Here is a 27,344-nt window from a genome sequence, read left to right on the forward strand (position 1 = left end):
TTGACATCTTTTGGAATGAATTTTTGAAAAGTGAGAATTATGTCGTTTAAACATGATCATCAACTTTCTTTATTGCCCGCAATATCCATACATACCAAGCACAATTTCTTTCATGATTATTTTCAATTCATTGTGACACTAGACGTATTTTTTCGATTTCTTTATTGATATACATATTTGCCAATTGTTTCAACAGTAGACAAATCTTCTTCACATTAGCTTTGTCTGTTTCCTACCCTTACTTTCGCTTTTTGCCTCCCATACCGCCACCTCGTTTCATTCCTTTGCCTCCAGCCGGTTTGCCCTTTTTCGGTGCCTTCTGACCGAATGATTTGCCCTTATTTTGTTTATTTAAACCTTGCTTGTTACGCAGCTTTTCCGCGCCCATTTTGCCGCTCTGCTTGCGTTTGTCCAGTTTATCCATGCGCTGCTTTTTGGACGCATCGTAACGCAACTTCTTAACGTTTTTGTTACCCACATCGGTCAGGTCACGTTCGAAACGCGATAAATCCCTTTGTTTCTTTCGGTTCTTTCGGCCACCACCTCCTCCGGTGGATTTTTCATTGTAATTTTCCTCTTCGGTAGCGTTGACACGTGTCGGCCGATTGCGTATCTTGGTCAGTTTGGCCTGCACCATCGACACCATCCGCAGCTCGTTTAGCGCTCTATCCTTTGCCAACTGTTTCGGTGTTTTGTTTGCATCATCAGCGGCATCCGCTTGCGTTTTGGACTTCTTCTTTTCCACAACTGCATTGGAGTTTTGTTTTTTCATCCTTTCCTGATGGTACCGGACGGGGTCAAAATCATCCTCATCGTCACCGTTGCCTTTGCGTTTTTTGGGCTGCTTTTTCTCCTTCGCCTCCTCACCGGCCAGCCGTGTCTTTTCTTCGCGCCGCTCGTACAGCGTCTGGAACCATTCTCTCGGCGGAGCGTCCTTGAATCCCGGTTTACCCTTCAGCTTCTGTTCGGCACTGGTAAGCCGCTGCTCCGTTTGGCGCAATAATTTTTCCGCACGTTCCTCCGCCAGTACGTGAACAATTTCCGGCTCGAGCGCTGCCACCTTTTTCCGATACTTTTCGATAATGTCCAGCGGAATGATACGGCTCTTCACCGAGCTGACTGCATTTTTCACGATTTCCTTCACAATTTTGCGCTCCTGTTCGCCTGCCAGGGAAACCGACACACCGGCCTTGCCGGCACGTGCCGTACGACCGACGCGATGAATGTAATGTTCCATAGTGGCCGGCATAACAAAATTGATGACCGTTTTTACGCTGCTAATGTCCAACCCACGAGCTGCTACGTCCGTCGCTACGAGGATATCGATCTGTTCGTCCTTAAACTGCTTCAACGATTCGAGACGCTGTGCCTGGGTCAAATCACCGTGCAGTTCTCCCGTTTTCACGCCTAACAAGCCGAGCAGTATACGCAAACGATGAGCCGTACGTTTTGTCTGCACAAACACCATACAATGGTCGTGGAAGGTACGGCAAACCAGCGCGGCCAGTATTGCTTCCCGATCGTCTTCACGTCCTTCGCGAATACGAATGAACTCTTGGCGCAGATTGAATGCGACCGTCTGATTGTTGTTGACAAAAATTTTCACTGGCTTTTTCAGTGAAACGGCCGCCAAATCTTTCACCTCCTCCGTCATCGTGGCGGAGAAAAGCATTGTTTGACGAGTTGCGCTACAGCTGCGAATAATTTCCTTCATCTGTTCAGCGAAATACTCATCCAGCATACGATCGGCTTCATCGAGAATCAGGATCTGCAAGCATTATGGTCGTGATTAGTTTTTTTGCTTTTCCAAAATATACTACTACTATGGAAGACTGCATTAACAGTAAGATCAGAATCGGTCGTAGAAAACGTTCGCTCGGCAATCGTTTTCTAATTATGTACCATTATTCGTCTTTAAAACACGCGAGCGTATTTTATCAGAGCGCAAGGATATGAGTTCATCAGCATAGTTAACCATTAGTAAGAATAAACATATTTTTATTTCGACTTACTTCAATGGAATCCAGCGAAAAGCTCGGCGTATTTTTTATATGATCGATCAATCGACCTGGCGTAGCAATCACAATATCCGGATTTTTGCGTAGTACCGCTTCCTGCGCTTTTACGTCCAACCCTCCAATAGCAATACCGACGTCTACGTTGGTGAACTGTGTGAGTTGCTTGGCCACTTGGTATACCTGCGCGCCCAATTCACGTGTCGGCACTAATACCAGTACCCGTGTGATGGCCTGGGAAACGTTCGGTTTGTACAGCAGACGCTCAAGGGTGGGCAGCATATAAGCGGCCGTCTTACCCGTACCGGTTGCTGCACAACCACAAATATCTCGTCCCATCAGTGCGATCGGTATGGTGGACGCCTGGATTGGCGTCGGATAGATGTATCCAAGTGCACCGATCGCTTTCATGAGTGGACGTGAGAGATCCATCTGGTAGAACGACTGAATCTGTCCGTTTGCATTTTCCTCCACCTCTTCGAAGTAATCCTTCGTGCCATCTTCCGCGTCTTCCTTTACCTCCACGGTGAGTCCACCGTTTTCAGTGACCGGTTTTTTGCCCTTACGCTCCTTCACACGCATATAATCGTGCTTCAGCTCGTCATCGGACAGATCCACCTGCTGATTGTGCATGTCAGCATCATCGTCGATATCATCCTTCAGTGCATCGGCATTCTCCTTGGTGCGCTCTCGTATTACGTTCGCAATTTTGTCGTTTACCTCGCCACGGTTCTTCTTTTTCACAAAACGCATCAAATCGTCCCATGTATCGTGGTTATATTCCTTCACCGAGGAAACAAACTGAAAACTTCCATCGAAATCGCCCAATTTTTTATTTTTCAGCTTGGTCGGTTGATAATCAATTTCCGTTTCCGACTCCTCGGAGAAATCTTCCACCTCTTCATCGTCATTGATGGTTTTTATTAAATCCAGGCTGCGTGTCACACTTTCCTTATTCGACAAGCCATTCTCACCATTTGCAGTGGGAGGAGCGACGGCGGTTTTGTTCTTTACAGCAGCTTTCGGTTTTTTATCTTTCTTCATTTTGTAGTTATCAGTATTATGAGTTTGAAAAGAAATTTGAAACAAAACTAAAACCAGGTTCTTTACTCCCGGCACGCACGCACGTGTGTTTGTTTACAAAACGTTGCCTTCGTCCGTCTGTCACCTCTACTGTCTAGTGAATCGATGAAACCTACAGTATAAATCAAGTTCAGATGCAGTTCAGCAATTCCGCAACGAAAAGCCGGTTCTAGTATCAAACAAACGGTGTATAAAATACACTTTTCGCTAGAATATAACTTTTAAGAGTTGCATTTCAAATTCTATGGAAATGCATCGTTATCTGTTTAAAGGGATGGGATATATTTGATTCTGAAAATATTTTGAATGTTGCGCTTGCCAGCGAACATTGGTGCAAGAAAACTTACTAATGTTAACTGTTTTCAAGTAAACCGGTAAACCGGTTGCCTGCAACATCGAGATCATTCAAAATCACAGATGTTTGTAGCGAATGTTTTATCAAATTTCCTCTAGTCTTACGCGTTCAGTCGATTAGTGCTTATCTCCAAGTATTATATGCTCCCAAATATATCAACCAGATGCGTTACAAATCTCTAAAATTTCGGAAAATCTGGGGCGAAATGTAAACAATTTTCGGTATATAAACGTCAATGTCTTCTTCTTCTGACAAGCCATGTTTGACAAATGCTTTTGCTACCTAAAAAATATGCTCGTGTGTGTAAGTGGAATTGCCTTTTTGTCTGTGCGATTGTTCGTGAACGAAAATTAGGGTTTTCTCATCGCGGAAGTGCAAAGGTAAATGGGTAGCAGTAAAAAAGAAAGCGTATCGTTTAGGCTAGATGTGATCTGCAGTTTGCAGCACGAATCGTGCGTCGGAATCATCCATATTCAGTGTTAATTGGTTGGAACTGTTCAAGAAGGTGAAGTAAAAGTGGTGGGTGATTGTTCCTGCCGAAGGCAGCAGTGATGATTGTGTGTGCAACCTACGACCGAATCGAAACGATGACCGTCGGGCTCACTGCATCGAACTGGTTCGATAGATAGAATGTCCAAACAAGTCCGTCAGACAACATGGTTGATAATTCTATTTCCTTCTCGTCGTTCGTGTGACATACGCTAGGGTTGATACCAACGCCCGTTCTTTAACATATAGGAGTTGATTGAGCCGGAAGTAATGGGCACAGGTTTTGTGCTTATAGGGCTGCAGCCCTTAGTTCGAGATGTCCTTGGTACGAGACGGTTCATTCGTTTAGGAAAAAACGGACGATTACTGTCTGAAAAAGTTATTTCAATGGACAAGTGTGTGAGGTGTGCGTTGCGGTGCGTGCTCTACAGCGTTGTAATATAAGCGAATGATGAACATACGAGAAGGAAACTAAAGGCAAGAATAATATCATCACCAACAACAGTAGCAGCGAAGGCAGAGTGTCGCTCTCGCGAAGTCAACGGAAAAAGTGGAGATCGTTAGTTGTGTGCGAGTGATATGTCTGGCTATGCTGCGTCCATCTTTGTATGTGCATCGCACTCATTCCCTTGCTTGCTTTGCGAAAGAAGAAAAGAGAGCCTCCCCGTGTTCGTGTAATGTGCTCTTCTCTGTGAATGGAATGAGCGGTAACCTGTGGCGGTGTGCGTGAGATGCTCCGCATGAAAGCAAAAGGAAATTACAAACCAGACGAAGAAGAAGTGCCTTCGATGGCCGCATATTGTGTTTGGCTCGTGTGTGAGGTTTTCTTGAGTAAAACGGCATGATGAAATAGTGACACAGTGAAATAGTGCAGTGCGGCTAAAAGGGTTTCCCAGCAACGTCGTAAAAACGTACGTTGCGATGAGGTAGCGTGTGTGAAGTTCCCAAAAATCTTCGAAAAACGATTTCCATCTCATCGATTTTGTGTTTAGCTAAGATTATCATGTCATTCGCACACATACATACGCGCCCAAGCCTGGCGCTGCGTATGGTGTACGGTGTGACAACGGTTTCTTAACCAGTTCCCGGTACAGATAGTGTATGCGTGTGTGTGTGTGCTCGTACCAAGGATTGATGTGCAAAAGAAGCAAGAAAAGACAAAAAAACACAATCTGAGACGGATTGCTGTGCTCTAGGAGAATTCAAGTGTGCTTTGGTACCATTTTCCGTGAATTCGCGTCAAAAGGGAATTAAGGGAGAAAATTGAAGCAATTTTGGTGTAACACATTTGTTCTCTCTCCCTCTCTCTCTCTCTCTCTCTGTGTGTTATAGCGATGTAACAAAGTACGAATTGTATCGATAATCGTGCGTGCTGAATGTTGTATATTTGCTAGTGCAGTAAAACCATGTAGATAGTTAAATGCGGCACACAAAGTGTTTTGATAAAGCAAACGCGTTTTATTTCAGTTTTCACTAGCAAATTTCCTACTAAAATCACAATTGTCTGCCCGACTACAAAGTGCTCGAATCGTGCACACCACTGATCGAAGAGAGTAGGTCGTCGTTTGACACGACAGAATGTTTTTCAAATCAACCGTCGTCTGGGATGTGCGGCTGTGTGTGTGTGCGCGTGTGCGTGTATACTGCGGGTCAACTGTTGTACGAGCATCGGTGTGCATCGGTTCCTTTCACTTGTTATGTGAACGCAACGATCTTGGTACGCAATGAAATTGTTTTTGAGCAAGCAACCGAAGTTCTGTTTTATCCCGGGTGCCTTAACTTATTCAGTTTAGAGCATGTGAGGGAAAATAATCTGTTCAAAATTATACAATCCGAACAGTATAGGTAAACCCGTTTGACCCTGTTACGTTTCGTGTGCCGCAGCAAAAAGAAGAACATAGTATGTGGTCGCGTCACCTTGCTCTGTAAATCGACAGCGAACATAGCACTTTTAATGTGCCGAACGTGAAGAAGAGCCACAAAGCAAACCGTCCGTTAATAATTCAGGCGAAGCAAGAATGCTCAAAAACGTCCCCGAAACCTTGCTGCTTGAGAAATGATGCTGTTTGACGTGTGCGTGTGTGTGTGAGTGTGTGTTTCTTGTGACTCCGCGATTTGGTTTTCGTTGTTCTTCTTACTCGTCGGCACAATAGGTATGGTGCTGGATTTATCTTGCTTTCTCTTGCGCGTGTTCTGATTCCTGTCCATGCGTATTGCATTGGAAACATTGCGCCTGTGAGAGGGAATCAATAAATGGACCGGGTGGGTGTTTGGATTCCAAAGGGATTTTTTTTCAATTACTTTGTTCGATAGAACATCTGTGTGAAGAAGTGTTGTAATGGTCATTGTTTATTGTCAACATTTTATGAAAATTTTTGGAATTATTTATGTGCTCTTTATGAGTACAGATGCTAGATAAGAGTGCCGGTAATAATGTATTAATTTGCTTTATCTCCTGTTGTTTTTGATATAGCAAAACTACTTAGCAATTGTTAAAAAGCAATGAAATTGTGAGAGTGTGTGTGAAAAATGAGCTAAATGAAAGTGTTGTGTTGTGTTCGCGCCCTACTCTTTGTAGTATCGATGACTTGAGTACTAAACCGTGAACGTAGCCAAAACTTCCGCGCGAGTACGTGTGCGTGGTGTGCGTGCTGTCCAGTTGTTGATTAAGCTTTTCGATATCGACCGCACAGAATGGGGAAAAGAAATGCAGCAGCAGCAATTGTTGAAGCCGATCGGTTGCAGCAGTTTGAGACGCCACCGAAGCGGATGAAGCATGGTCCGGCAGCAACGGGTATACCGACGACCACAGCTTCACCGCCTGCTGTTGCCGAACCATATTCGCCCAACATCAGCGCGAGTGAGTTTACGCTTAGCAAAGAGTTTGTTGATGGCACTTTGCTTATGGATCTCACCTTAAAGCAATGGCGTACGGGCAGGCCAATTGGTAGGTTGCAATTTAATTCGTGTTCATTGTGATAGTCTTCTAATACGTGCATTCACTTTTTAGGGAAGGGAAGCTTCGGGGAAATTTTCCTCGCATCAGATGAGATCGATACACCAGTGACGGGCGATAATGCTAAATATGTGGTCAAAATTGAGCCACATTCAAATGGTCCACTGTTTGTGGAAATTCATTGTTTGCTCAACACCGCCAAACGTACAGGTAAGTGTGGAATGTGCCAATAATCACTAGCAGAGAAGCGTTTATCATGAAAATAGTTTCAAGTTGTTGTCCAGGCACCCCCCCGGTTGTTGTTGTTTAGTTTTGTACATCACTGGCCGTGCAAACGTGACGCAGATCCTTTACCGTGGCTGTATGCGACGTTAGTTATAGAAGAGTGTGTAATTTCATATCATTTGTGTCGTGTCTTGTTGCAAATTGAGCCGTTTCATTTTGCTGTAAACAGTAGAGTTTGCGTTGGTGCCCATATCGTTACATTTGTTTCGTACAGAAAGGATAGGAAGAAGTACAAAATGTAATTTTATTCCCCGTAAAGACACTTTTTGCAGTTTGTGCAGTGTATTGGAACTGTAACTTAAACTTTTTACTATTGTTGCATAAGTAAGGAATACTATTTTCATACAAACAATACCCAATTTCTTGTGAGAGTGTATGTGCGTAAAGCAAATCTATTTAACCTTCGCATAAAATGTAAACAAATGTACAAACACTACAAACCGAAAGCCCCTGCAAAGCAATGGTAAGCTGTCAAGTGAATCAGCTGTTTGTAAACAGACCGATGGAAGCGGCCAGCCGGCAAACGGTCCAGCATTCGAGCAGTTCGAGCAGATTGAGCAGTTTAAATGCGCACACACACACACAGACAGACATGCATAAGTACAGAAGCGTGTTTTGGCTTGGGTGCTCATATAATCAAATTTGTGACGATGCCGGTTTCTGTAATTAAAAACATAAACAACATCTATTTGGGTTAATGAACATTTGTACCAGTTTGTATGCAGCTTTTTAAATTAAATGTAAAAAATCTTATGAATATGATTTTTAAAATATCATTCATCGTACGTTTTGCAGCGATTTAGCGTTAATGATTATAAAAAAATATAATTAATGGCGATAGTATAGTTAATTATGAAATATTTGATTCTTTTTCTTCTTCTTTTTTTAGAAACAAGCATTATCCCGCCGGGCATGCCAGAGTACATTGCATCCGGATCGCATATGTTTAAAAACGAACGGTACCGCTTTCTCATCCTTAAGCGTTATCAACGTGATCTGCATTCGCTGATAAAGAATAAACGGGTCAATCCGAAAAGCATTCCTGTGATCGCCTGCCAAATACTGGACGTGCTGGAACACTTGCACGATCAAGGCTATGTGCATTCGGACATAAAGGCGGAAAATTTAATGATCGGCACGGTGGAGGGAACAGCACAGAATGGTGCGAACCGTTTATCAAACGGTGAGAACGGTACAGACGTTCAGCATCAGTTGCATCGGTCCAATGGAGTGACACTGCCAGAAGGGAAGGGAGCAAAAAGGGGACCGAAAGTCTCTGACGAGCAGCATCAGGCCAACGGAGGTGCTGCAAGCTTGCAGGAAAATGGGCTTTACTTTCATCAGGAGCAGGAGATGTGTACACGTACGCGCAATCTTCGTCCGTTGAAAACGGTCACGTATCGGGATTTGAGTGATGAAGATGAGCGTGCTGCCAACGCTGTCCGTTCGAGGGGAAATTTTCCAAGAAAGCGTGGTCGGCGGCGTCAGGAAGATACGTCGTTTAGCTGTTCCATCTCGCCGCGGCGCTCTGGATATGAGGAACTGAAAGCTGCTACGGAGGAAGCGCATTGGCAGGAACTGAAACGTGCAGCACTACCGAAGGTGACGGCGGAAGAACCTGCGCCAGTGGAAGATCGCATACATTTAATCGACTTCGGTCTGGCGTCGAAGTTCGTTGATTCAAGTGGCCAGCATAGACCCTTTTGCATGGATCAGCGCCGAGCGCACGACGGTACGCTTGAGTTTACCTCCCGCGATGCACACATGGGGGCGCATGCCCGACGTAGCGATCTGGAGTGTCTCGGGTACAATCTGGTGTACTGGTGCCGCGGATTTCTGCCCTGGAAGGACGAGAAGCTGCTCAACCAGCCGGAACAGGTGCATCGTATGAAGGAGTACTTTATGACCGATGTGCGTGAGATGTTGCGCCTGATCTATGGCGAGGATTGTCCGGGGTATCTCGGCGATTTCCTAGCGTACGTTGGAAACCTAACATACGATGAGCGACCTGACTATCAGTACTGCAAGTCGCTGTTCTACAAGGAGCTGAAAAGATTGGGCTGCCCGGTTAGCCGAAGCCAACCGCTACGGTTAGATGTGAACGCAATCATGCAGCTGAGTGAACCGTTGACGGCACAGGACGAAGCAGAAATAACGAACAAAATCAACCATGTCAAGTCGCTAATGAAGATGGGCGCACTCATACCGTATCGAGAGAATACACTGCACAGTAAGGGATCCTCGCCAAAGAATCTTCGTTCCAAGCGAAGCGATATCAACGGCAAGAATGCGAATGCACCGACGGCGACCACGGTCACGGAAGGGGCAGTACCGGGTGCATCGTTACCGAATGCGACAGCCCCTGCCGCGTCGACGATCTGTACGCGGAAAAAAGAGAAGCAATTTTCGTGTGAAGAAATTTTTGCCACCGATGCGGACCAGATCGCGCGCGATCGCGTAGAAAAGGAATTTGAACGGGCCGAACAGATGGAGGAAACCGTAATTCGTTACACCGGCAGGCCAACGTACGCAATACAAGAGCTGCTGGAGAGAAAGTCACGTGGGCATAGCCTCGGCAGTGGTTTGGAGTACACGGAAAGTGAAGGGTACATCAAGGGTTACACTAAACCAATGATGGACATATTGCGCAAACGGCAGTCGCAACTGTTCCGCCAGATCGAGGAAATGAATTCCACTACGGAAAAGAGCAATGAAATCATTAAGGCGAAAGATACCGAGTCACGTGACAGTGAGCATGCTCCTATGGAGCAAGATAGCGATAAGAGCGATGAAGGAGAAGGAGAGGAAAACGACGTGGATGATGCGGTGGAATCTACGCCGGTTAATGATTACGAAGACGAGGATGATGTTAGTGTGGTGAAACTGTCGAAGTATGAGCAGGATGACGATTTTGAGCTGGCTTCGGATGATGAAGATGAGGACGATTTTGTGGAGGACGACGAGGAAAAGGAGGCAGCAAGCAGCGAGGAAGAGGAGGATGAGAGCGTCGAGGAAGAGGAAGACGAAGCGGAAGAAGATTACGGGGAGGAGGAAGAAGAGGAGGAAGAGGAACCGGTTGTACAGAATGGTTATGAATCCCGCGGATCCTATCGTCGCAAAAAGGAGAGCAAAAGTCGCAAAAAGGAAGATACGGACAGTGACTTTATTAATGATGGTGGCTGTGAGGTGGAAGGAACTGATCCCAGCAACCTTCCGGACGAAGCAGGAGCAGCGGAGGCGAACGTTGAAGATCAGCAGGATAGCGATTTCAATGATCAAGATAGTACAGCAACCGGGAGTGAGGTGATCGTACCGGTGGAACGGCAGCCGAAACGAAAGCGTGGTAGACCGCGCAAAAATCCACAATCGAATGATGGTCAAAAATCGGTCAAAGAACGTGATGATAAAACTAGCAGCAGTAAAAGCGAGGCGACCCATGACAACGAGGAGGAAGCTAATGATGATCCTGCAGTGACGGATCGTTACAGGAGGAAGATTCACGCAGCAAAACAGCGGTCAGGTCATCGGAAAAAACGTCAGCAGCAAGTGCTGGATGACGGCGATGGTGATAATGCGCGTTTGTTCGAGGACCAACACGACACCGGAAGCCGGTTGGCGGATGGGCAGGAAGCGGTACAGAAACAGAACCATCATCACTACAATAACAACAACCACTGCAACAGTAAGGCGTACTATGGTGATGTGGACGATTCGTCACATGATATGGCACCACCCAACAGTACCGCTGGTGGCGATGGGTTGATGGATCGGAATGCTTCCAAGTATCGGTACGTGAAGCGCCGTAAGTCCGGGCTACGGGAACGCATCAGACCTACGGATCGTGGCACGGACTATGCGGACAACATGCAGCGAAAGCGAAAAGCGGCACTGCAGAATAAAAGACGCCGGGAATCGGCCGCTCTACACGGGGAGATGGAAGATGCGGGCGAACCGGTTGCCGAGGAAGATTATTCGTGCGGCAGTAGCACCAGCAGCAGCAGCAGTAGCAGCAGTAGCGGTAGTACTAGTCAATCCGTCTCCTCATCATGCGCCAGCAACAGAAGTCGGGTGGTATCACAGTTTTCGTCGGCAGCATCACTCGATTCGGCTTCCATCGTTTCTTCGCAGATACGGCGCGGAAGGAAACGAAAGCAAGTGCCGACCGTTTCGTCGCGTGATAGTAGCGGAACCCGACAGTCCGCCGTACAATGCCGTACCAGTGCCGGGCGGCCACGGAAACGTGCGACGGTGACAGACAACGAGACTGGTCACTCCAACAGCCGTTGGAGCCCCTCGAATTCGAACGGTAGTCAATCGGCTGCTACATCGCGCTCATCTTCTGTGTCCACGTCCGGCAAAACTAACGAATACGGCAATCTGCCGCAAAGGTTAGCTACCCTGCCAGAGTCTCAGCATGATGATTTTGTTGAGGAACACGACGATGGTGATGATACGCGTGACGCAGACTATTCGCCGATTTGCACCAGAAGGAGACGGGCCGATTTGCACCGGAAAACTGCAACGACCGGCATTCGGAAAAGGAATGATTCGAAAGGTATGTTAAACTTTGCTTGTTTTATGTCTCCGAACAATTAATGGACCGTGTTATTGTTGGTTTTTTTTGGCTTCTAATTCGTTAGTTAACGTAGGGCTGACACAAATAACCTGACTTTTGGATGGATTTGTTTAATTTTTACTTCGAACCCTTTTTATACTAACTTCCGCGGCTAACTTCGTTCGAGCTGAGTTTCGCGTAACATAATGGCATTTATGTTTTATTTTTTGTTGGCGGAAAATTATTAACGGTAGAAGTTTTTTTTTATTGTTTTGCACTTAAGTTTAGTTAGTAATTTGATTCTGAAATTTTCACTGATTTTTCTATGTTTTTTTTATCTTTTCTTTTCATTTCTCGCCCATTTGATTTTGATAATACCTCTATTGTGGATTTCTTCTTCAACCGAATGTTTCGACCGCTTCCTTTTTGCATTCGTTGCTGTTTTTTACTTCTTTATCCTAGGATCATTTTCATTGATCTAATGCTCAATATATAGTTCCTTCAAGGAACTATTTCGGTTCCAATTCTCTGGCTTGGTTGGTCCGTGAATCATTATTTTATGTATATTTCGCCCCCCTCAAACAGAGAAATACTTTTTTCTGTAATGTAGGTTTTAAAAAAAATACTTTTCTAGTAATGTTCGTGAATTTATGAAGAGCTCCTCTGTGAAAATAGGAAAAGACTGTTTAAACGATAAATAAAGTTAAGAACCCAATCGAATTAAGCTAAAGTCAATAGGCATACCTTAGGATTGAAGCAATTTTTGTATTAGAAAATGTATAGTCGTGATGTCCATTGTAAGCTGTGTTTTATTTCGTGCAGACAAACGAATCCCTCAGTAAGAGATAACTGTAATCGTTGTGCGGCGTTGTACAAGTGGATGAATGTTGTAAACGGGTTTTAAGATTTATAATATTTTACCTCTATTGTCGTTGTTCTGTATGAAACGTACAGGTTTGATTGGTAAAGGTACAGGTTCGGCACCATCAACATCTTCCTGCTCTGCTGTGAATGGCGGTGGTGGGATTAGTCTTCCTCCGGCGTACGGACCTTCTTCCTCTATTCCACGAAGACTGGACATTATTCAACCCCCTCCAGCACCACCAGTTGCGGCAGCCGCCGCTCTCATACAGCATCATCACCAGCAGCAGCAGCAACAACACCGGATCCGTCGTCCACAACATCACATGGCTTATCAGAACTATTACCGAGTAAACGATCAGCATCATCTTCCTTCGACGATGCTGGTACGAACGTATAGTCGAGGATAGTAATGTGGAGCAAAGAGAATGGTTAGAAGGACAACAAAGGTTGTCGTCATGCAGGGGAAGAAGGATAATTGAGTGGAATGATGAAACAATGGTTATGATCGTGGAAATTATATATGCAATATGTACTTCTGTTTCGCAATGGAACGATTGCAGAATTAAATTGTTGTGTACATATGTGTAAAAAGTTAGCTATAATCATGTACTGTCCTATTAAATGTAGAACGCTTCTAACATAATTACACGTATGTATTGAGCTAGAGATTAGAAGTAGCGAATAGTGTGCATAAATGCAATGATGGTCTATGATAAGGTAAGCGTAAAGGCAGAAAATCCAGATCCTAAGTATGCTCTCCGTATCGTGGAGCGTTGTTCCTCTCTGTTTGTTTTTTTTTTTTGGAAATTTGCCTTGCATAAGTGAGTGCATTATTGGAGTGCATTGCTTAGCTTCATTGTTAAATTTGACACAACAGGGGGGTTTGTTTTACGTCAATGTTTTCCTAGCTTCCATTCCTGGCTGAACGGAAGGTATTGTTTCTGTGTCGGAATGAGTTTCTCAACCAGGGTGTGTCTATAGGTTATCAAAAACCACCAAAAATGCAATTGAGCAATGTACACTTTATGCTGAAAGCAAACCAGTAAAAGAAACATGCATAATACCAGCGTGAGGTTCAGAAGCATTTGGTCGGTGGTTGTTTTGTTACAAGTAGGGTTTTAAATTATTTGTGTCGAATTCTTTGGCGGAACGCACAGTTTTTATCGAGCGATTGCAAACAGAAACCGATGCTTTTGAATATCATGATGAGAGCTGCGAGTAGCATTACATTTTAAAGGTCAACATAACATTAGAGGGTACGGTATTCGGTAATCCAAAAGCATGTGGATCGAACCAGTGATTGATTCAATAATCTTGTCTGTGCAGTTAAATTCAATAGATGTTGTTAATTGGTGCGTGCGTGACTGATGGAAAGGGAAACAAAATTATGGCGCAAAACATTGCATTCGTTCTCCTAAGCCTAATGTTTCACAATAAATTACGCAAAGAAAATCGTAAAAGAATATAATACAAAGCGAAGAATAATCCCTCGGATACGCCACAACAGTGCATGATAGTTATCGTTAGTTACAATATCCGTTATTCGAAAAAAAGGCTGAAAAACGTTTGAAATCGTACAAGCAGGATAATGTGCAAACATCAATAGGCAAATGATTATTAGCCATCTCAAGCCAGCAAAAACTTTGTCTGCGAAACGTAAATGTGTTCCTGTTTCTTTGCTTCCTGTGTCTGTGTCTGCTTGTCAGGGTGAAAAGCGGCACAAACCTTTATTAAAAAGGAAAAAGGAAGCCTAATGGTGAGCAAATTTATACCAACAAGAAGCATAAAGAAAGTATTCACCTATCTTCTCCATATAATGAAATAAAATATTCTTGTGCATAGTAATATAAATTATGGTTGAAATAATTGTGAGAGCCAGTGGTGTGTGGCTAAAGTTCTTTCACAACATGGGAAGAGTTACTTGAAATAGACAGTTTGCTGTAAGGCGAAATGTATGAAAAAAAGAATACTATTATATAAATATACATAGTATGATAACGTAGAAAGAGAAAAATAAACAAGAATAACTTTAGACAAACATGCAGCAAATCTAGCGCTGAAATAATATTCTATATCGATGAATAAAAAAGCAAAATCCCACAACACTACTATTTCGTAGCACCTAGCATATTGCGCGAATGTTTTACGATATGGGTAAATAAAATTACACTGGAAATTTAATTGTTGTTTTTTTACATCATCTCTAAGTGAAATACATCATCTAAGTGAAATGTAGTAATTGGTAAAAATAACACAAAATTTAGTACAATATAATACAAGTTGAATTTAAATTTTACGCATAAAATACTACAATCTGTTTAATGGCTGTTTAAGAGCTGTCGGCGGGGCACTAGCGGGACATATAATTTTGACAGCTAAAACGCTGCATAAACATCGCACAGATAACTGTCAAACCGGCGATGAATTTAAAAACAAAACATCCATTGCTGCGGCCAGGATGTGTGAAGAAGAAGAAGAAGTGAATTATTGTTTTCTCGTCTTTTTTTCAATAGACTATAATGGCTCGTAGCTGTAGATTTTATCGAACAAACAACACGCATTGGATGACGGTCAACAGACAAGTGGAGGTGTCTCAAGAAAGTTAAGAAAGTGCAATTCACCAACCCTACAGGGAGGTGTGCAGCAGCTCAAGAAGCAATTCCCAGTCAATTGTGGCATCGCACGTTGCTCGTGACGCACAAACACAAATACGAGGGTAAATGGCTCATACGTTTTGGTTGCCGATTCGGTAACCTTACACGCCATTACACGCATCCTCAACGCTTCCACCAGACGCACAAAAATTAGTGATCGGAAACAAACTTGACGCCACTTCCGGATAATGCCATGGATCGTGTGAAGCTGTGCGATCAGATACTGCTGCAGAAGCTGCACCTGCTGAGCAATGAGGTGCTGCGTACGAACCATGGCATCACCGAACGGGACATGGAGGAAGCGTTCAAGCAATCGATCGGTTACCGTGCTCCCAGGTTCTTCCCGCAGAACGATGGCATCTTGGCGATCGTGTACAGTGCCATATTTGTGGTGGTGCTCTTTATCATCACACCGTTTTTGGCCGGGTTCCTCGAGCTAGCGCTCGGTATGCGCTGCATCGTGCCAAACAACTATCTTATCTGGGAAGCGACGCGTCCCGTTTCGAACTGTGACTTTTGCCGCGGGGTCGACCGGCCAATAATACTGCAAAATTTGACGCGTGAAGAGTTCCAACCGTACGCCTACTCGTCGCGTCCCATCATCATCAAGCGGGCGGTGTCCCATTGGCCGGCAGTTCGGCAGCTTAACTACACGTTCCTGAAGGATCTGTACCTCAAGCACCCGGCAGCGCTGGACAGTCTGCACGAGGACTGTCAGTTTTTGCACTTCAAATCCAACTTCCAAACGTTGCGCGATGTCTTCCGGATGTCGGACGAGCGGGCCGAATTTCGGGCAGGTCAGCAACCATGGTACGTCGGCTGGAGCAACTGCAATCCGGCCGTGCTGGCGGAACTGCGGAAGCTATACCCGAAGCCCCACTTTCTGCCGGACGATGCCGAAATGCCCAACACAGATTTTGTGTTCCTCGGGTACGAACAGGGCGCTGTAATGCATGTAAGCACGGTGTACGATGGCGGTTTGTTGGTTGTGTTTCGCTACTAAGCACACTTTTTTATGCTTCAGATTGATTACATCCCCCGGTTGATGTGGCAGGCTCAGTTGCGGGGCAACAAGAGCTGGATCTTAGCTCCAACGCCCGAATGTGATGCTGAATGTCGTAGTTTTAGCTTCTACGTCGAACCGGGTGACGCGTTGCTGGTTGACACGCGGCTTTGGTATCACGGTACGTTTATCCATTCGAAGGGAGAGTTTTCTCTTACCATACAGTCTGAATATGGGTAAAACACCACAGAGGACAGAAGGATACCAACGACAAAAAAGACGTTAGACCGGAAACGCCAATTAGTATGATGTAAAGATTTCTGCACCTTTTGCTCGATCGCAGTGGATCGTTTAACGATCGTTAGTAGTAATAGTCGAGTATAAGTGCATAACGACGAGGTGATGCAGCAGTTTCACCGATCAACAATCATCAACAAAGCAACCCGTGTGCTTCGTAATTTTAACTCAGTGCTTTGCGATTTCGTTCTCAAGTGTGTTTTTAGTGTAATTTTTGTGTTTTATGAAGTGTTTGCAGTGTATTTGTTTTTTTTTTCATTTGCTAGTGCCATTTTAACATATTTATTGTACAGTAGTGGTTTCATTTACGTGTTGTGCTGTATGTTTTCTTACATTTTTATTTGCAAATTTAACCGAGTGTACGCGTGTGTGCTAAGTAATGTTGAACGTTCGCCTGTCTGCTGCACACAACGATCAAACCTATTGTTTTCGGTATGCATTTCTTTTTGTATTTTGATTTTCTCTTAGCTTCCAGTGTATATAGGTATATAATTCAAACCATTCTCAGCGACGAGATGTGGTTTGTCTAGATGTAGAAAAGAAAAGGGATAATGAGTGAATGGATGATACATTATTTACAATGCAGCAACAAAACCAAAACCGTTCCGAGAGCAATAAATCTGATTGTAGCTAATACACGTTTAGTGATACGGTAAAATGTGTCAAAGAAACACGTACCCGTGCGGTGTTGTTAGTTATCCAGCCAGTTTAACGATAATATCACGATAGAGTTTAAAGGTAGTGTTAATTTATTCATTTAAGAAAAAAAATTCACGATGTTGACGATGATTTTAGTTAGATTTTCCGCTAGATAATGTGTCCGGGGCGGCCCGGATAGGTCTCTACACGTCAGGACTGGCTATCAAATCTCATCCGTACCATACCACCCCTTTGGAGGACATATTATTATCCTACGGGTAAATACACTTCTTGAGGTTGTATTTACCACCAAAGAAGAAGAACGTTTTCCTTTTCAAGGAAATACTAGGTAATACACACTTTCAGTGAGTTTCGTAAGCCTAAAATTGACTTCCGAACAGGAAGATAAAACAGATGGCACCGTTCGCGTAAGAATGGATCGCATTGTTCGTTGTGCAGTGGTGTTAATTTTTCTTTAAATTAATATTAAAAACTTCCTCCGTTGCGATCTCATTTCAGTTGACGATTTCAGGCGGTAGCGATAGAAAAAACCTGCGTATCGCGCAAGCAAGCAGTATAACTGTCATAGCGACTAGCCAGCGAGTACCGTTGCCATTAGCAGCAAGCATCCTGCATCGAACAGCAGTAGTAGGCTCAACCATAGCCACGTCCTGTTAAAAACGCATCGAAAGACGTGGCGGTGGCGGTAGTGGTGGTGGCGTTGGCATAATCGCAAACGCGCTACCGAACGCACCCGCAGTGCCGGTTTCGTCCTGTTTGCCGGCTAGAATCGTTGCCAGCAGTGGCAGGTTTACCAACCGCATGGCCGGATCGGGACACATGTGCTTGCAACCGCGCACATCGAGTTCGCGCAGCTGAAGCCCGTGGCAGGCGATATGATCGAGACTGAAGTCGGTCAGCTGATAGCAGCGCCGGAGGCTTAGTGTGCGCAAACGGCGCAGATGGACGACCACCTGCTCGACCGCACGATCATTGATGTTGTGACACTCGCTAAGATCGAGTTCCTCGATCGCTGGACAGCCCTGTACCATGGCACGGATACCATCGAACGAAATTTGCTGACACCGGGCAAGGCATAGTTTACGGAGGTCCACCATACGAAAGTTACACATCAATGTCACATCGGTGAGTCCATTGCATCCGGTTAAATTGAGCACGCACAGCTGCTGAAGTCGTCCAACGTAATATCCGCTAAAGGTCGATTTTGATTCATCCCGTGCCGATTGAAGATTGTCTTTACGTTGCATTGCCTCTAGAAGTTGCTTCTTCCGTTCAGCATCCTCCACGATTTCCTGTTCCGCACGGCTACGCAACGATATACGCATGTGAGGTATTGCTACTTGCACTGGCACTGGTTCCGGTTCCGGGGGATTCACCGCATCAGCATTCGGTTGATTTGGTTCTGCATTTTCATGCTCAACATCACGCGATGCTGCTGGTTCGGATTGATTGCCCTGTACGTGACGCTCGATCTTCGGAAGCATTCCCAACCCTGTCAAACCTTCGTCCGACAGCTTTCCGCAGTTTTCTAGATCAAGCTCCCTCAAGTGAACCAGATTGCGAATGACAAACTGCACACCCAGGTCCGACACGGCATGGAAACAGTAGCCAAGGTCGAGTACGCGCAACGCGGTCAAATTTTCCGCCACCGCAATAATGGACTGTTCGCACAGATTTAGCGCACGGATGCGTAACTCCTTCAGCGTGTGATTCGGTCGGGATGCAATGCCCGCCAGTATGCCCGTACCGTTTACCTCCTTGCAGTAGGAAATGTCCAACACTTGCAGGCCGGACAGCTGCCCGAGCTCACGCACACCCTGATTGCTAAGGGCGCGACATTCGCGCATCTTTAGCACGCGCAATCCGGCCAGTTCGCGACAAATCTGCAACAGACAGGCATCGGTCAGCCGGTAAGTTTTCGAGAGGTTCAAGTACTGCAAATGGTTCGCATGGGCGGTGATGAGCGTTCCGAGCCCTCGGTTCGAGAGCTGCTCGCAACGGTTTAGCTCGAGCCGTTCCAGGCGCAGGGACGGACTCATACCGGCCAACACCTCGAGTGCACTGTCGTCCACGAGTGTTTCGCTAAAATCGAGCGCCCGTAGCGATTCCTTTCGCTCCTCGATCAAGCGCGAGATGTAGTGAAAGGTGAGCACACTCTCGGACGGTTGTTTGCCATCGCCTGGATAGAATTTCCGGTACAGCCCTTGGTGGAAGGATATGTGACAACCGGCAAGGTTTAGTGCAGTCAGCGAGGGCATGATGTCCACTATTCGATGCAGAATACCATCGGAAAGGTACTGAATGTGGGTCAGCGCTAGTTCGCTTACGCTCGCAAGCGTTTGTCGAAGTTTGTCCCGTTCGGCCGCATCGTCAAACAGTCGCACACACATGAACAGATCGCGGCACGATCCGATCGTCAGGGAACGAAGCGCTGGCAAACAGCGTAGTATGGCGATCATGTCGCGCTCCTGTATTTCGCACGCCTGGAACACAATGCGCTGGATGTGTGGTCCGAAGTGGGTGAAAAAGTTTCCAACCCTTTCAAAATCCACCTCGGAAAGTTGAATGTTCGGGAAGTGCCGGAAGCTGGCCAGAAGATCGCGTACGGGCGGTACATTCACGTCGAACGGTTGGCGGTGCAGCACGAGCCAGAAGTTTTCGAGAAACGCACTATGGTGCGATGCTTCACACCAACGGCGACATGTTTGGCTGGCCTCGCGCCTATCGGACGGTGTAAGGTAAGTGAATATTTTGACCAAAATCTAAAAAGAGAGAGAGAGAGAAAACAGGGACAAAAGTTAATTGTTTCGTGCGAGGTTAAAGACACTGCCCGAATGCGGCGTATATCTTGTTTAATTGCTCTCGTGTGTTTGTTGACTGTTTTGCATCCATCGTCTGCTTGGGTGATTTTGAGACGTCGTTGTTAGTCAGCATAAAGCTTGCCAGCAGATAACTGTTTTATATACTCCCTTTACGTCACATTTATTATCTGCATCCGGAGTATCTTAGATCCAAGCATTCTGCACCTCATTCGATCTTCGATGATACGATGGTTTATATTTCATACAGGCTGGCAAGTTTGCCTTCTGTCTAATCACTTTCATAACATTGCGTTATCACTTTTTGCTTCCGTCTACCGGAGACTATTTGGCGGTGGTCTCGTGACCACATTCAGGTCGGGAGAGAGAGAGAACAACAATATCATCGTGAAAAAAAACAGTCGAAACTGTATAAACTTACCTCCATTGGTAAATCCGCATACGGTGGACCGAATTCGTCGAAGCTGCTACTGAAGGTGGACAGATGGGATAGTTTTTCTTTGCTGTACCGCAAGCTGCTGGCACGATTTTCAGTTCCCCCGTTAAGCGCCATGGCGGGTTAAATGTCTAGCACAGTACGATTCAACAACAGCCCTTTGGCGAATCGATGCAAACACCCACAGAACGATCAACACCTCCACTCGGAACTACGCACTGTGCTGGATTGACCGTGTAATTGACCGCGGGAGTTGGACACAACTCGCAAATGATAACACAGCTAGTTTAAGCTCCGATGTTGACTGGTCGCTTTACGATGTGTGCGTTGGTGGAGCTTGATCTTGGAGCATCTGTTTTGTTCCACACCGTTTGACGTTTTCCAAATGTTTGAAAGAGGGGAAACGGGGTACGAGGTGGAGAAAGAGAGAGAGATGATGAAGGTTGCGTAGCGACTGAGTATGCGTGAGAGTTTGTTTTGAAATCGAATGAACGCGAATCAGCTGAGCAGTGCGATATCGAAAACAGTTGGGGAAACAGGAGCATATACTAGAGATGGGCATTAGTGTTTCATTTCAAGTAGAGCTGCACAAACTATCTGAAAATGTCCTTTAAATGCGTTTAGAAAATCAAGGTATTTCCAATCTCTCAGTGAAGAATACGAAATCGTAAGCAACTTGATATCGTGAGAAATGTTCTGCTCTCGGTTGCTCGGTGACAGTTCTAGTAGATCCTGCTATGGATCTTAACCTATCATTTGATGAAATCTACGGAATTTCTCGTGCATACGAATAGCTGCGAACAGCTAGGATATAGGGGTTACCTGTGGCGATCCTTTAGCGCCCTAAAATTTTATACACTTGCCTTGCAATTATCCATCAGCATGAAGGCAACGGGTGGCACAAACGCGCACAATGATCAGCTGACCCTAGCATCCGTCGGATGATTGAATCGACAAGCAGCGGGATAGGCAGAAGCGTGTGTAAAGGAATTTTGAACGGGAAAAATGGGATCACAGTTTGGCTATCATGTGGTGCCGGCATAATGATGCTTTCCCCTGTTTTCTTACCAAAACACGGTGCGAGAAAAATGTTTCCCCTTCAGCTATTCTTGCTCGTTGGTGTTCATCCTTCCCTGTTGTGATTCATTTGGAGCGAGAGAGAGGTAGCGAGAATATTGAGGAAACTCTCTTGCTCTCTCGAAATGGTCCGTTTGCCGGTTTACGTACAGCGGAAGCATACATTCCGGCGCTGACCTTTGTGGTGGCGACATTCGCCATTACTACCCGTTCGTCGGTACTGTTTCGTTTACACAACGGCATAGTGGCTTTCGTGTCAACAATCGTGTGAGGAAAGATTCACCAAAGTGGATTCAAATATCTAAAATCGCTAAACGGAGTAGAAAGAAGCGTTTATTTGTATATTAAATGTGTATTAAAGGAATAATCCACTGTGTGTGTTACGTTCAGTAGTGTAAAATCCACCACAGAAATAGCTGGCAGGTGCACAAATGAAAAGTTTACGTTAAGAACTCCGAGCGTTCCCAAACGGATTTGTGCCCAAAACCAGAAAATGTCCCGCCGGAAGCAGGCTAAACCGAGAGCACTCAAGCGTAAGTTGTGTCTATTTGTTATGCTCGTGTGTTTTTACCCTTTTAACCAGTTCCTACTGCTGCTGCTGCTGCGGAAACATAAAAATTGAATTGTGACGTTTGGATAATAACTTAAACAAATAACGAACACAAACAGCACACATAGTAGGCGCAACGTGTTTCACCTTTCGATAACTTCTTCGCTCGGATATCGGACGTCGAACTGTGGAGCGAAATCCCCGGATGGGAAGTGGAGCGCACGAAGCGGGTATGGGCGAGGGAGTCAAATTTTGGCGCGCATTTTCCCTGGGGAAAATGGCACCGTACCGTTTTCGAAGCATTCAACACAACGGTACAGCAGCAACAACACAACGAAGCACAGGAGCATTCGATTTCTCTCCACGCCGGTTTTTCGCGGTGAATCCACGAGAGACCAAAAAGTGGATTGTTGTATCCATGTATGTTGTATATTCGCTCTCTCTCTCTTTCATACCCAAGGCTTGCTTGGATGATTTCTCCCTTTCTGTTTCACTGCCGTCTCGCATGCGTGTGTATTTGTGTCGATCCGAGCGACTATCAACTATCCTGCGTCCAACAGGGAGAGGACAAGTGGAAGGATTCATTCGATTCCAAAATTCCATTTCACACCCTTGTCTCGCTTCGTTCCGGCTGCTGTCCCAGCCTCGCATCCTTGTGGAGACACCGTGGAGACAGGCGGAACAATATCACGAACATTGAACATTGGAATAGTGCATGTGCGCGCTACACTCCATGGTAGTATAGTGACTGGTGTTAGTGGCGAAACCCGAATTGGACGCCAACGGAACCGTTCATCCCAATGTCGGGAGTTTCCCTGGGGGAGATACGGGTTTCCCGTGGGACGTTCATATTACAGTAACGTCGATATGAAAATGAATGTGTTATTATGTATACATACAGACCGAGACACACATACACCGGAACGGGTGGATAAGAAACACACGTACAAAGTTCGATTTTGACAGTAAATATTATTGGTTGGGGAGATATTGGTCCTTACCGGTGAGTTTCGATTGTATGGAGCAACTGGTAAGGTTAGTGCGTAGTAACTGCACGCTCTTGGGTTCAATTCTTGATTGCAATTACTTCCTTTAGTTACATTTCCGCAGAGAGAATAATTTCGAATCAATTTTTGTGTTTTTTTACTTGGGTCAAAAATCCTTGCTACTATTAGTGACTATTTTGAGTTTAGTTTTAGTTAATTTATTTTACATACATATATATAATTTACATATACCTTCTCGTATGTATACAATGCACCATGACATGTGGCATTGCAGAAAATGCTAGAGAGAGACAGCGCATAACGTTTAGTAGTTTAAGTGGGAAAAGTAACCAAGAATTCGTTGGCAAACTCGGACGAGGAACTCTGGGACATTATCAGCAAAATGTGCCTTCCGCCTTCCGTCTACCTTCGTTTGTCCTGTCTCCAGAAAAAAAGGGACATCAGCACTCTGGATCGGTAGAGAGGACGATGCGAGCGGACGATGTTGTTGTCCCACCCTCACATGCGTTCGTTCGTTGGACAATTCGACCGCGAAAGGAGTGAACGCCATCCAACACCAACAAGGAAATGTGAGGGGCACAAAACTCCCCTGGGAGTGGAAAGATGAAATTGGTGAAATACACCCAAGAACCCAGTCCACCGTCCCCGGGTACGGTGTGGCACTGGAAGAAGGGTGGTGTATCTACCAGCTATGGGAATACACATTTTCACAAAATCGAGAAAACCGGCCGGTGACCATGCGCCACCACACCTACCACTTCGTCCGTTCACCAACGACCCTTGCTCTGGCTTGCTGTCGAGTAAGAGGAGTTGCCCCACTGGGGATTGGCCCCCGTCCGCCAGCGATGGTGGCACTGGCTGACGATACCTCGATATTTCCAGCGCTTGGGAGATTCTGGAATGGTGGCTAAGCGGGAAGCAGTGGTGTTTGTGTGTGTATATGTGTGAGTGGTAAGAATGGTTCCGAGCTTTTGGGGCCAGGACGACCCCCGTGGGAATCACAAAGGGGAGCACTCACGATATACATACAATACGACTGTGCTGCAACTTTGAAGCGAACAGGATATAGAATAGAGATATATGAATATATTACAGAATGTGTGAGAGAGAAAGAGAAAGGGAGAAAAAGAAAAGGAGAGATATATAGAGAGAAAGAGCAGACATTCACGCCAAACTGCACAGCTTTTTGTTGTTGTCAAGTTAGGGTGGGCCAGGATTCTGAAAGTAGCGAGGGTGGATGAGCAGGGAGAAGAGCAGTAAGACCGTTGGGAAAAATGTGCGCGCGAAGCTGGAAAACTTGATTGTGATAGTGTGTCACGAAACGGAACGTACCCGCACACCGAACCACCAACAAAAACCGTAGTTCGTTCACGCCTCCCGAAGGGGTTGGAAGGGTCCAGGAACTAGTCACGAAGCGGAAGAGCTGAATCTGAATGTGCGTCAATGGCTCATCCCGCGTATCTCCTTCCCATCACGGCACCTGACCTGGTGACGACAATTCCGATTTGATGTTTTGTTCTAGCTGAGCGTCGTGGGAGAGGTAAGAGTAAAGGCAATGGGGTGGTTTTTATTTGTCCCGTTGCTGTATTGCTTAGTTTGGAACAGTTTTGATGCAGTACCTGCAATAACTGCAACGGAAGTTTTGCTCGATAGCACGGGATAACTAATACCCACTGCACTCCCACTGGGGTGGCCGCTAGATGACCAACGGGATTTGGTTGGTGTCCATGCCCAATACTCTTTGGCCGTTCACAGGAAGTAAAGCGTGGTTTTCGGTACGCAAAACTTGCTGTTTGTGAATTCTGGGCGTGCTGGGCCTTGGTCTATATACTAATGAACACTTTTCAAATTTATTATATTAAACTGTTGTTAATGCCCGGATGTATGCAATGTGTATAACAGGTAGCTTTTGAAAAGATATTTTGAAATGTTAATTGCATATATTTAGGCGCAAAACTTAATTTAATCTCTCTTCATTGTGACAGCACTACCTACTGTAGAATTCCTTTCCTTTGATTTCATTGGCTGTAGCTCCTGAAAAGAGGACTTCGTCTCTTCATTTGAATAGTCACCAGATGTTGTTCAATGCTAGAGTGTAATGCATTCGTCTTTTTGAGCACGAATTTGCAACGATAAATTGTACGAATTCGTAGCTTTTTGCATCAATATCCAGCATTAGTGCCTATTGAATTGCAATTGCACATAATCCATTATTCGGCCACCTGTACCCTACAGAAATAAAATATCTCAAAACGATTGGAACAGCATCTTAATCCAACAAGTGCTTAGCTTACTATATCTCTCGTACGTACGCAGCGAATCCGGTGCTTAAGCGCTGCCTAATCGTTCGATAAATTACTTCACATTAAAACCCTTCCCTTGTAAGGCTTTTCATAAGAGCCGTGCTGTTGCCGGAAAAGACAATATCCGGTAGATTGAACGAGCCGGCAAAGATGGCATTCTCTGGTAGGTGATTCAATTAGGCAACCAATTTTATTGCTCGATTTGTTTATTTACAACCCGTGAACTGTTGGTAGTAGACTGCACGGTAGTGCACTGAGGTGGATTAGGCTTTTCCTCAAAGCGGTTCATCCGCAAGAAAGCTACGTTTCCTGGTGAATGAGGCAAAGTGTTGGAGGTCTCGTATAATCCGCAGTTTGGTATTGAGTGAGATTTATATGCGTCGGTTCGGACATGACTGTGTAGGCAATTAGTATTTGTTAGTAGAATCCTTTGCAAGGCATTTGTGCATAATGTTCTTGCACGTACGATTAATTAATTCACGATGATCTAGATCAAGGGTCTCCAAACTATGACCCTCCAGAGAGATCCCGAGATTCTCCCTCAGTGTGGCTATTCCACTGAAAGCGGCCCGCCATCTCAAAAGTTTGGGAGGCCCCTGATCTAGATGATCATGCAGCTGAATCTCTTTTGCATATGGAGATCTATGTCTATTTATTCCCTAGTTAATCTATTTCAACGGCCTAAGAAGAAGCCTAACACAAACACTTAAACTATGGGAAAGTAACGAACCTTTTCTAGTTTTTCCATTAATCAAAAATCTTTAAATTTATTGGTTTGATTGAAGGGCCAACCGCTCTAGAATTACTAGAATGGCCAAATTGATATCTATAAAAATTGTAATTTAAAAAAGAAGAAAAAAATAAGCTCAATGAAGTTGAATCTAAAAGAATGCTAGAAAAAGAAATAATCTTAAATAAATATGTAAACGCTAGAGTAGACCAAGCAACCAGAAAAGAAACAACGGAAATGAAAAAAAAATTAATAAATCAAATGGTCACGTGGGACACTTTTTTGTTAAATTGTAAAAATTAATGACCCCAACATTCGGGAGCTTTCACGCTACACTCACATTTCGGTGGAAAAGCACGTACCAAACTTTGCGTACCCAAAAAAGCCCATCCTTTTTGCTTCCGTTGTTGCACGCGGTTCGCGGTCAGTTTGAAACATTCCGTTATCCCAATCCGGACCTTTAATTGCTGTTTTCACGCTAATGTTTGCAGCCACGTGGGTGATTATTCACCCTTGCTGGCCAACGGGGCAGGGCAACATTATCGGTGAAATACCGCAGCGATTGGTGTTTTGCCGTTCGGTGGTACGTACGCGCCAACCACACGATTGCCTCGTTGGTGGTTTAAGTTCTGCGGCAAATCCGGCAACCTCATCACCGGAGAGTCCGAAAAAAAAGGAAACGAGGCCTACAGAAAACAACGCACACGTTCCCACAATTAAATGTGTTGCGCGTATGAAGCGTCCGAGGGATGCGACCATCGGTGGATTCCGGTTCCTGTGTCTGTGTATGGTGGACCACCGAAACCCTTTTCTTTTCGAGCTACAGCCGTGCATGGTAGTTGGTGAGAGTGTTTGGATTGGGTGTTGAAATGTCGCATTGTTGGGTGCCGCTGGGATCACTTTGGTTCTTTCGTTCGCTGCTGGCAAAAGGCACCGGTGCCGGAAAGCACACATCGGTACGATCGGTACGCGACGGTACGTTCGGTTCGGGAAAAATGGACCCGGTGCGCGTTGATGCAGTCACCGGGCTGGATGTACATGTACGACCGCGTGGAATTAGCAAGTACGCACCGTTAACCGAAAAGGGATCTCCTTCGGTGCGCTCGTACTCTTTATCAATTAACCTTTTGAGCGATACGCCAGTACGGAGGTTGGGTTCTCCGTACTCGCAACGTCACACGTGCCCAGTTGGTGGTAATTAGTGGT

The 27,344-nt window shown here is 45.2% G+C and overlaps 5 protein-coding genes across 14 annotated transcripts in view; 3 read left to right on the forward strand and 2 right to left on the reverse strand.

Moving 5' to 3' along the window:
- Window positions 1-173: 173 nt before the first annotated feature.
- On the reverse strand, window positions 174-3,215 carry LOC125767323 (probable ATP-dependent RNA helicase DDX27). The gene is made up of 2 exons (XM_049433796.1): window positions 2,013-3,215; window positions 174-1,768 (listed from the first exon to the last, which is right to left on the reverse strand). Exons 1-2 carry the CDS (start codon window positions 3,057-3,059, stop codon window positions 239-241), a joined length of 2,577 nt encoding a protein of 858 aa, XP_049289753.1. The 5' UTR covers window positions 3,060-3,215; the 3' UTR covers window positions 174-238.
- A 314-nt stretch (window positions 3,216-3,529) lies between these two features.
- Window positions 3,530-14,783, forward strand: LOC125767315 (enolase-phosphatase E1). 9 transcript variants are annotated; one of them, XM_049433774.1, is made up of 5 exons: window positions 3,530-3,674; window positions 6,416-6,889; window positions 6,953-7,108; window positions 8,073-11,738; window positions 12,693-14,783. In XM_049433774.1, the coding sequence occupies exons 2-5, from the start codon at window positions 6,637-6,639 to the stop codon at window positions 13,007-13,009; spliced, it is 4,392 nt and encodes a 1,463-aa protein (XP_049289731.1). In that variant the 5' UTR covers window positions 3,530-3,674; window positions 6,416-6,636; the 3' UTR covers window positions 13,010-14,783. The 9 variants fall into 9 exon arrangements, with proteins under 9 accessions (XP_049289731.1, XP_049289732.1, XP_049289726.1 ...); XM_049433775.1 differs by having other exon boundaries at window positions 3,530-3,660; XM_049433769.1 differs by lacking the exon at window positions 3,530-3,674 and adding an exon at window positions 3,696-3,972.
- A 279-nt stretch (window positions 14,784-15,062) lies between these two features.
- On the forward strand, window positions 15,063-17,233 carry LOC125767352 (uncharacterized). The gene is made up of 2 exons (XM_049433845.1): window positions 15,063-16,211; window positions 16,281-17,233. The coding sequence occupies exons 1-2, from the start codon at window positions 15,450-15,452 to the stop codon at window positions 16,497-16,499; spliced, it is 981 nt and encodes a 326-aa protein (XP_049289802.1). The 5' UTR covers window positions 15,063-15,449; the 3' UTR covers window positions 16,500-17,233.
- Window positions 16,997-20,914, reverse strand: LOC125767325 (uncharacterized). Its single transcript, XM_049433800.1, has 2 exons — window positions 20,457-20,914; window positions 16,997-19,978 (listed from the first exon to the last, which is right to left on the reverse strand). The coding sequence occupies exons 1-2, from the start codon at window positions 20,586-20,588 to the stop codon at window positions 17,870-17,872; spliced, it is 2,241 nt and encodes a 746-aa protein (XP_049289757.1). The 5' UTR covers window positions 20,589-20,914; the 3' UTR covers window positions 16,997-17,869.
- Window positions 19,849-27,344, forward strand: part of LOC125767310 (zinc finger protein 423 homolog) — an 86,758-nt gene continuing 79,262 nt past the window's right edge. The window contains exon 1 of one of the 2 annotated variants that reach the window (XM_049433759.1): window positions 19,849-19,954. Coding sequence is in view for 1 of the 2 variants with exons in the window: in XM_049433758.1 (XP_049289715.1) it covers window positions 22,042-22,081 (40 nt within the window). In the remaining variant the exon portion in view is untranslated. Of the gene's footprint in view, window positions 19,955-21,919; window positions 22,082-27,344 lie in introns of those variants that run through there. The other variant, XM_049433758.1, reaches the window with a different exon arrangement.

The sequence above is a fragment of the Anopheles funestus genome, chromosome 3RL (genome assembly GCF_943734845.2).
Source record: "Anopheles funestus chromosome 3RL, idAnoFuneDA-416_04, whole genome shotgun sequence".
Lineage (NCBI taxonomy): Eukaryota > Metazoa > Arthropoda > Insecta > Diptera > Culicidae > Anopheles > Anopheles funestus.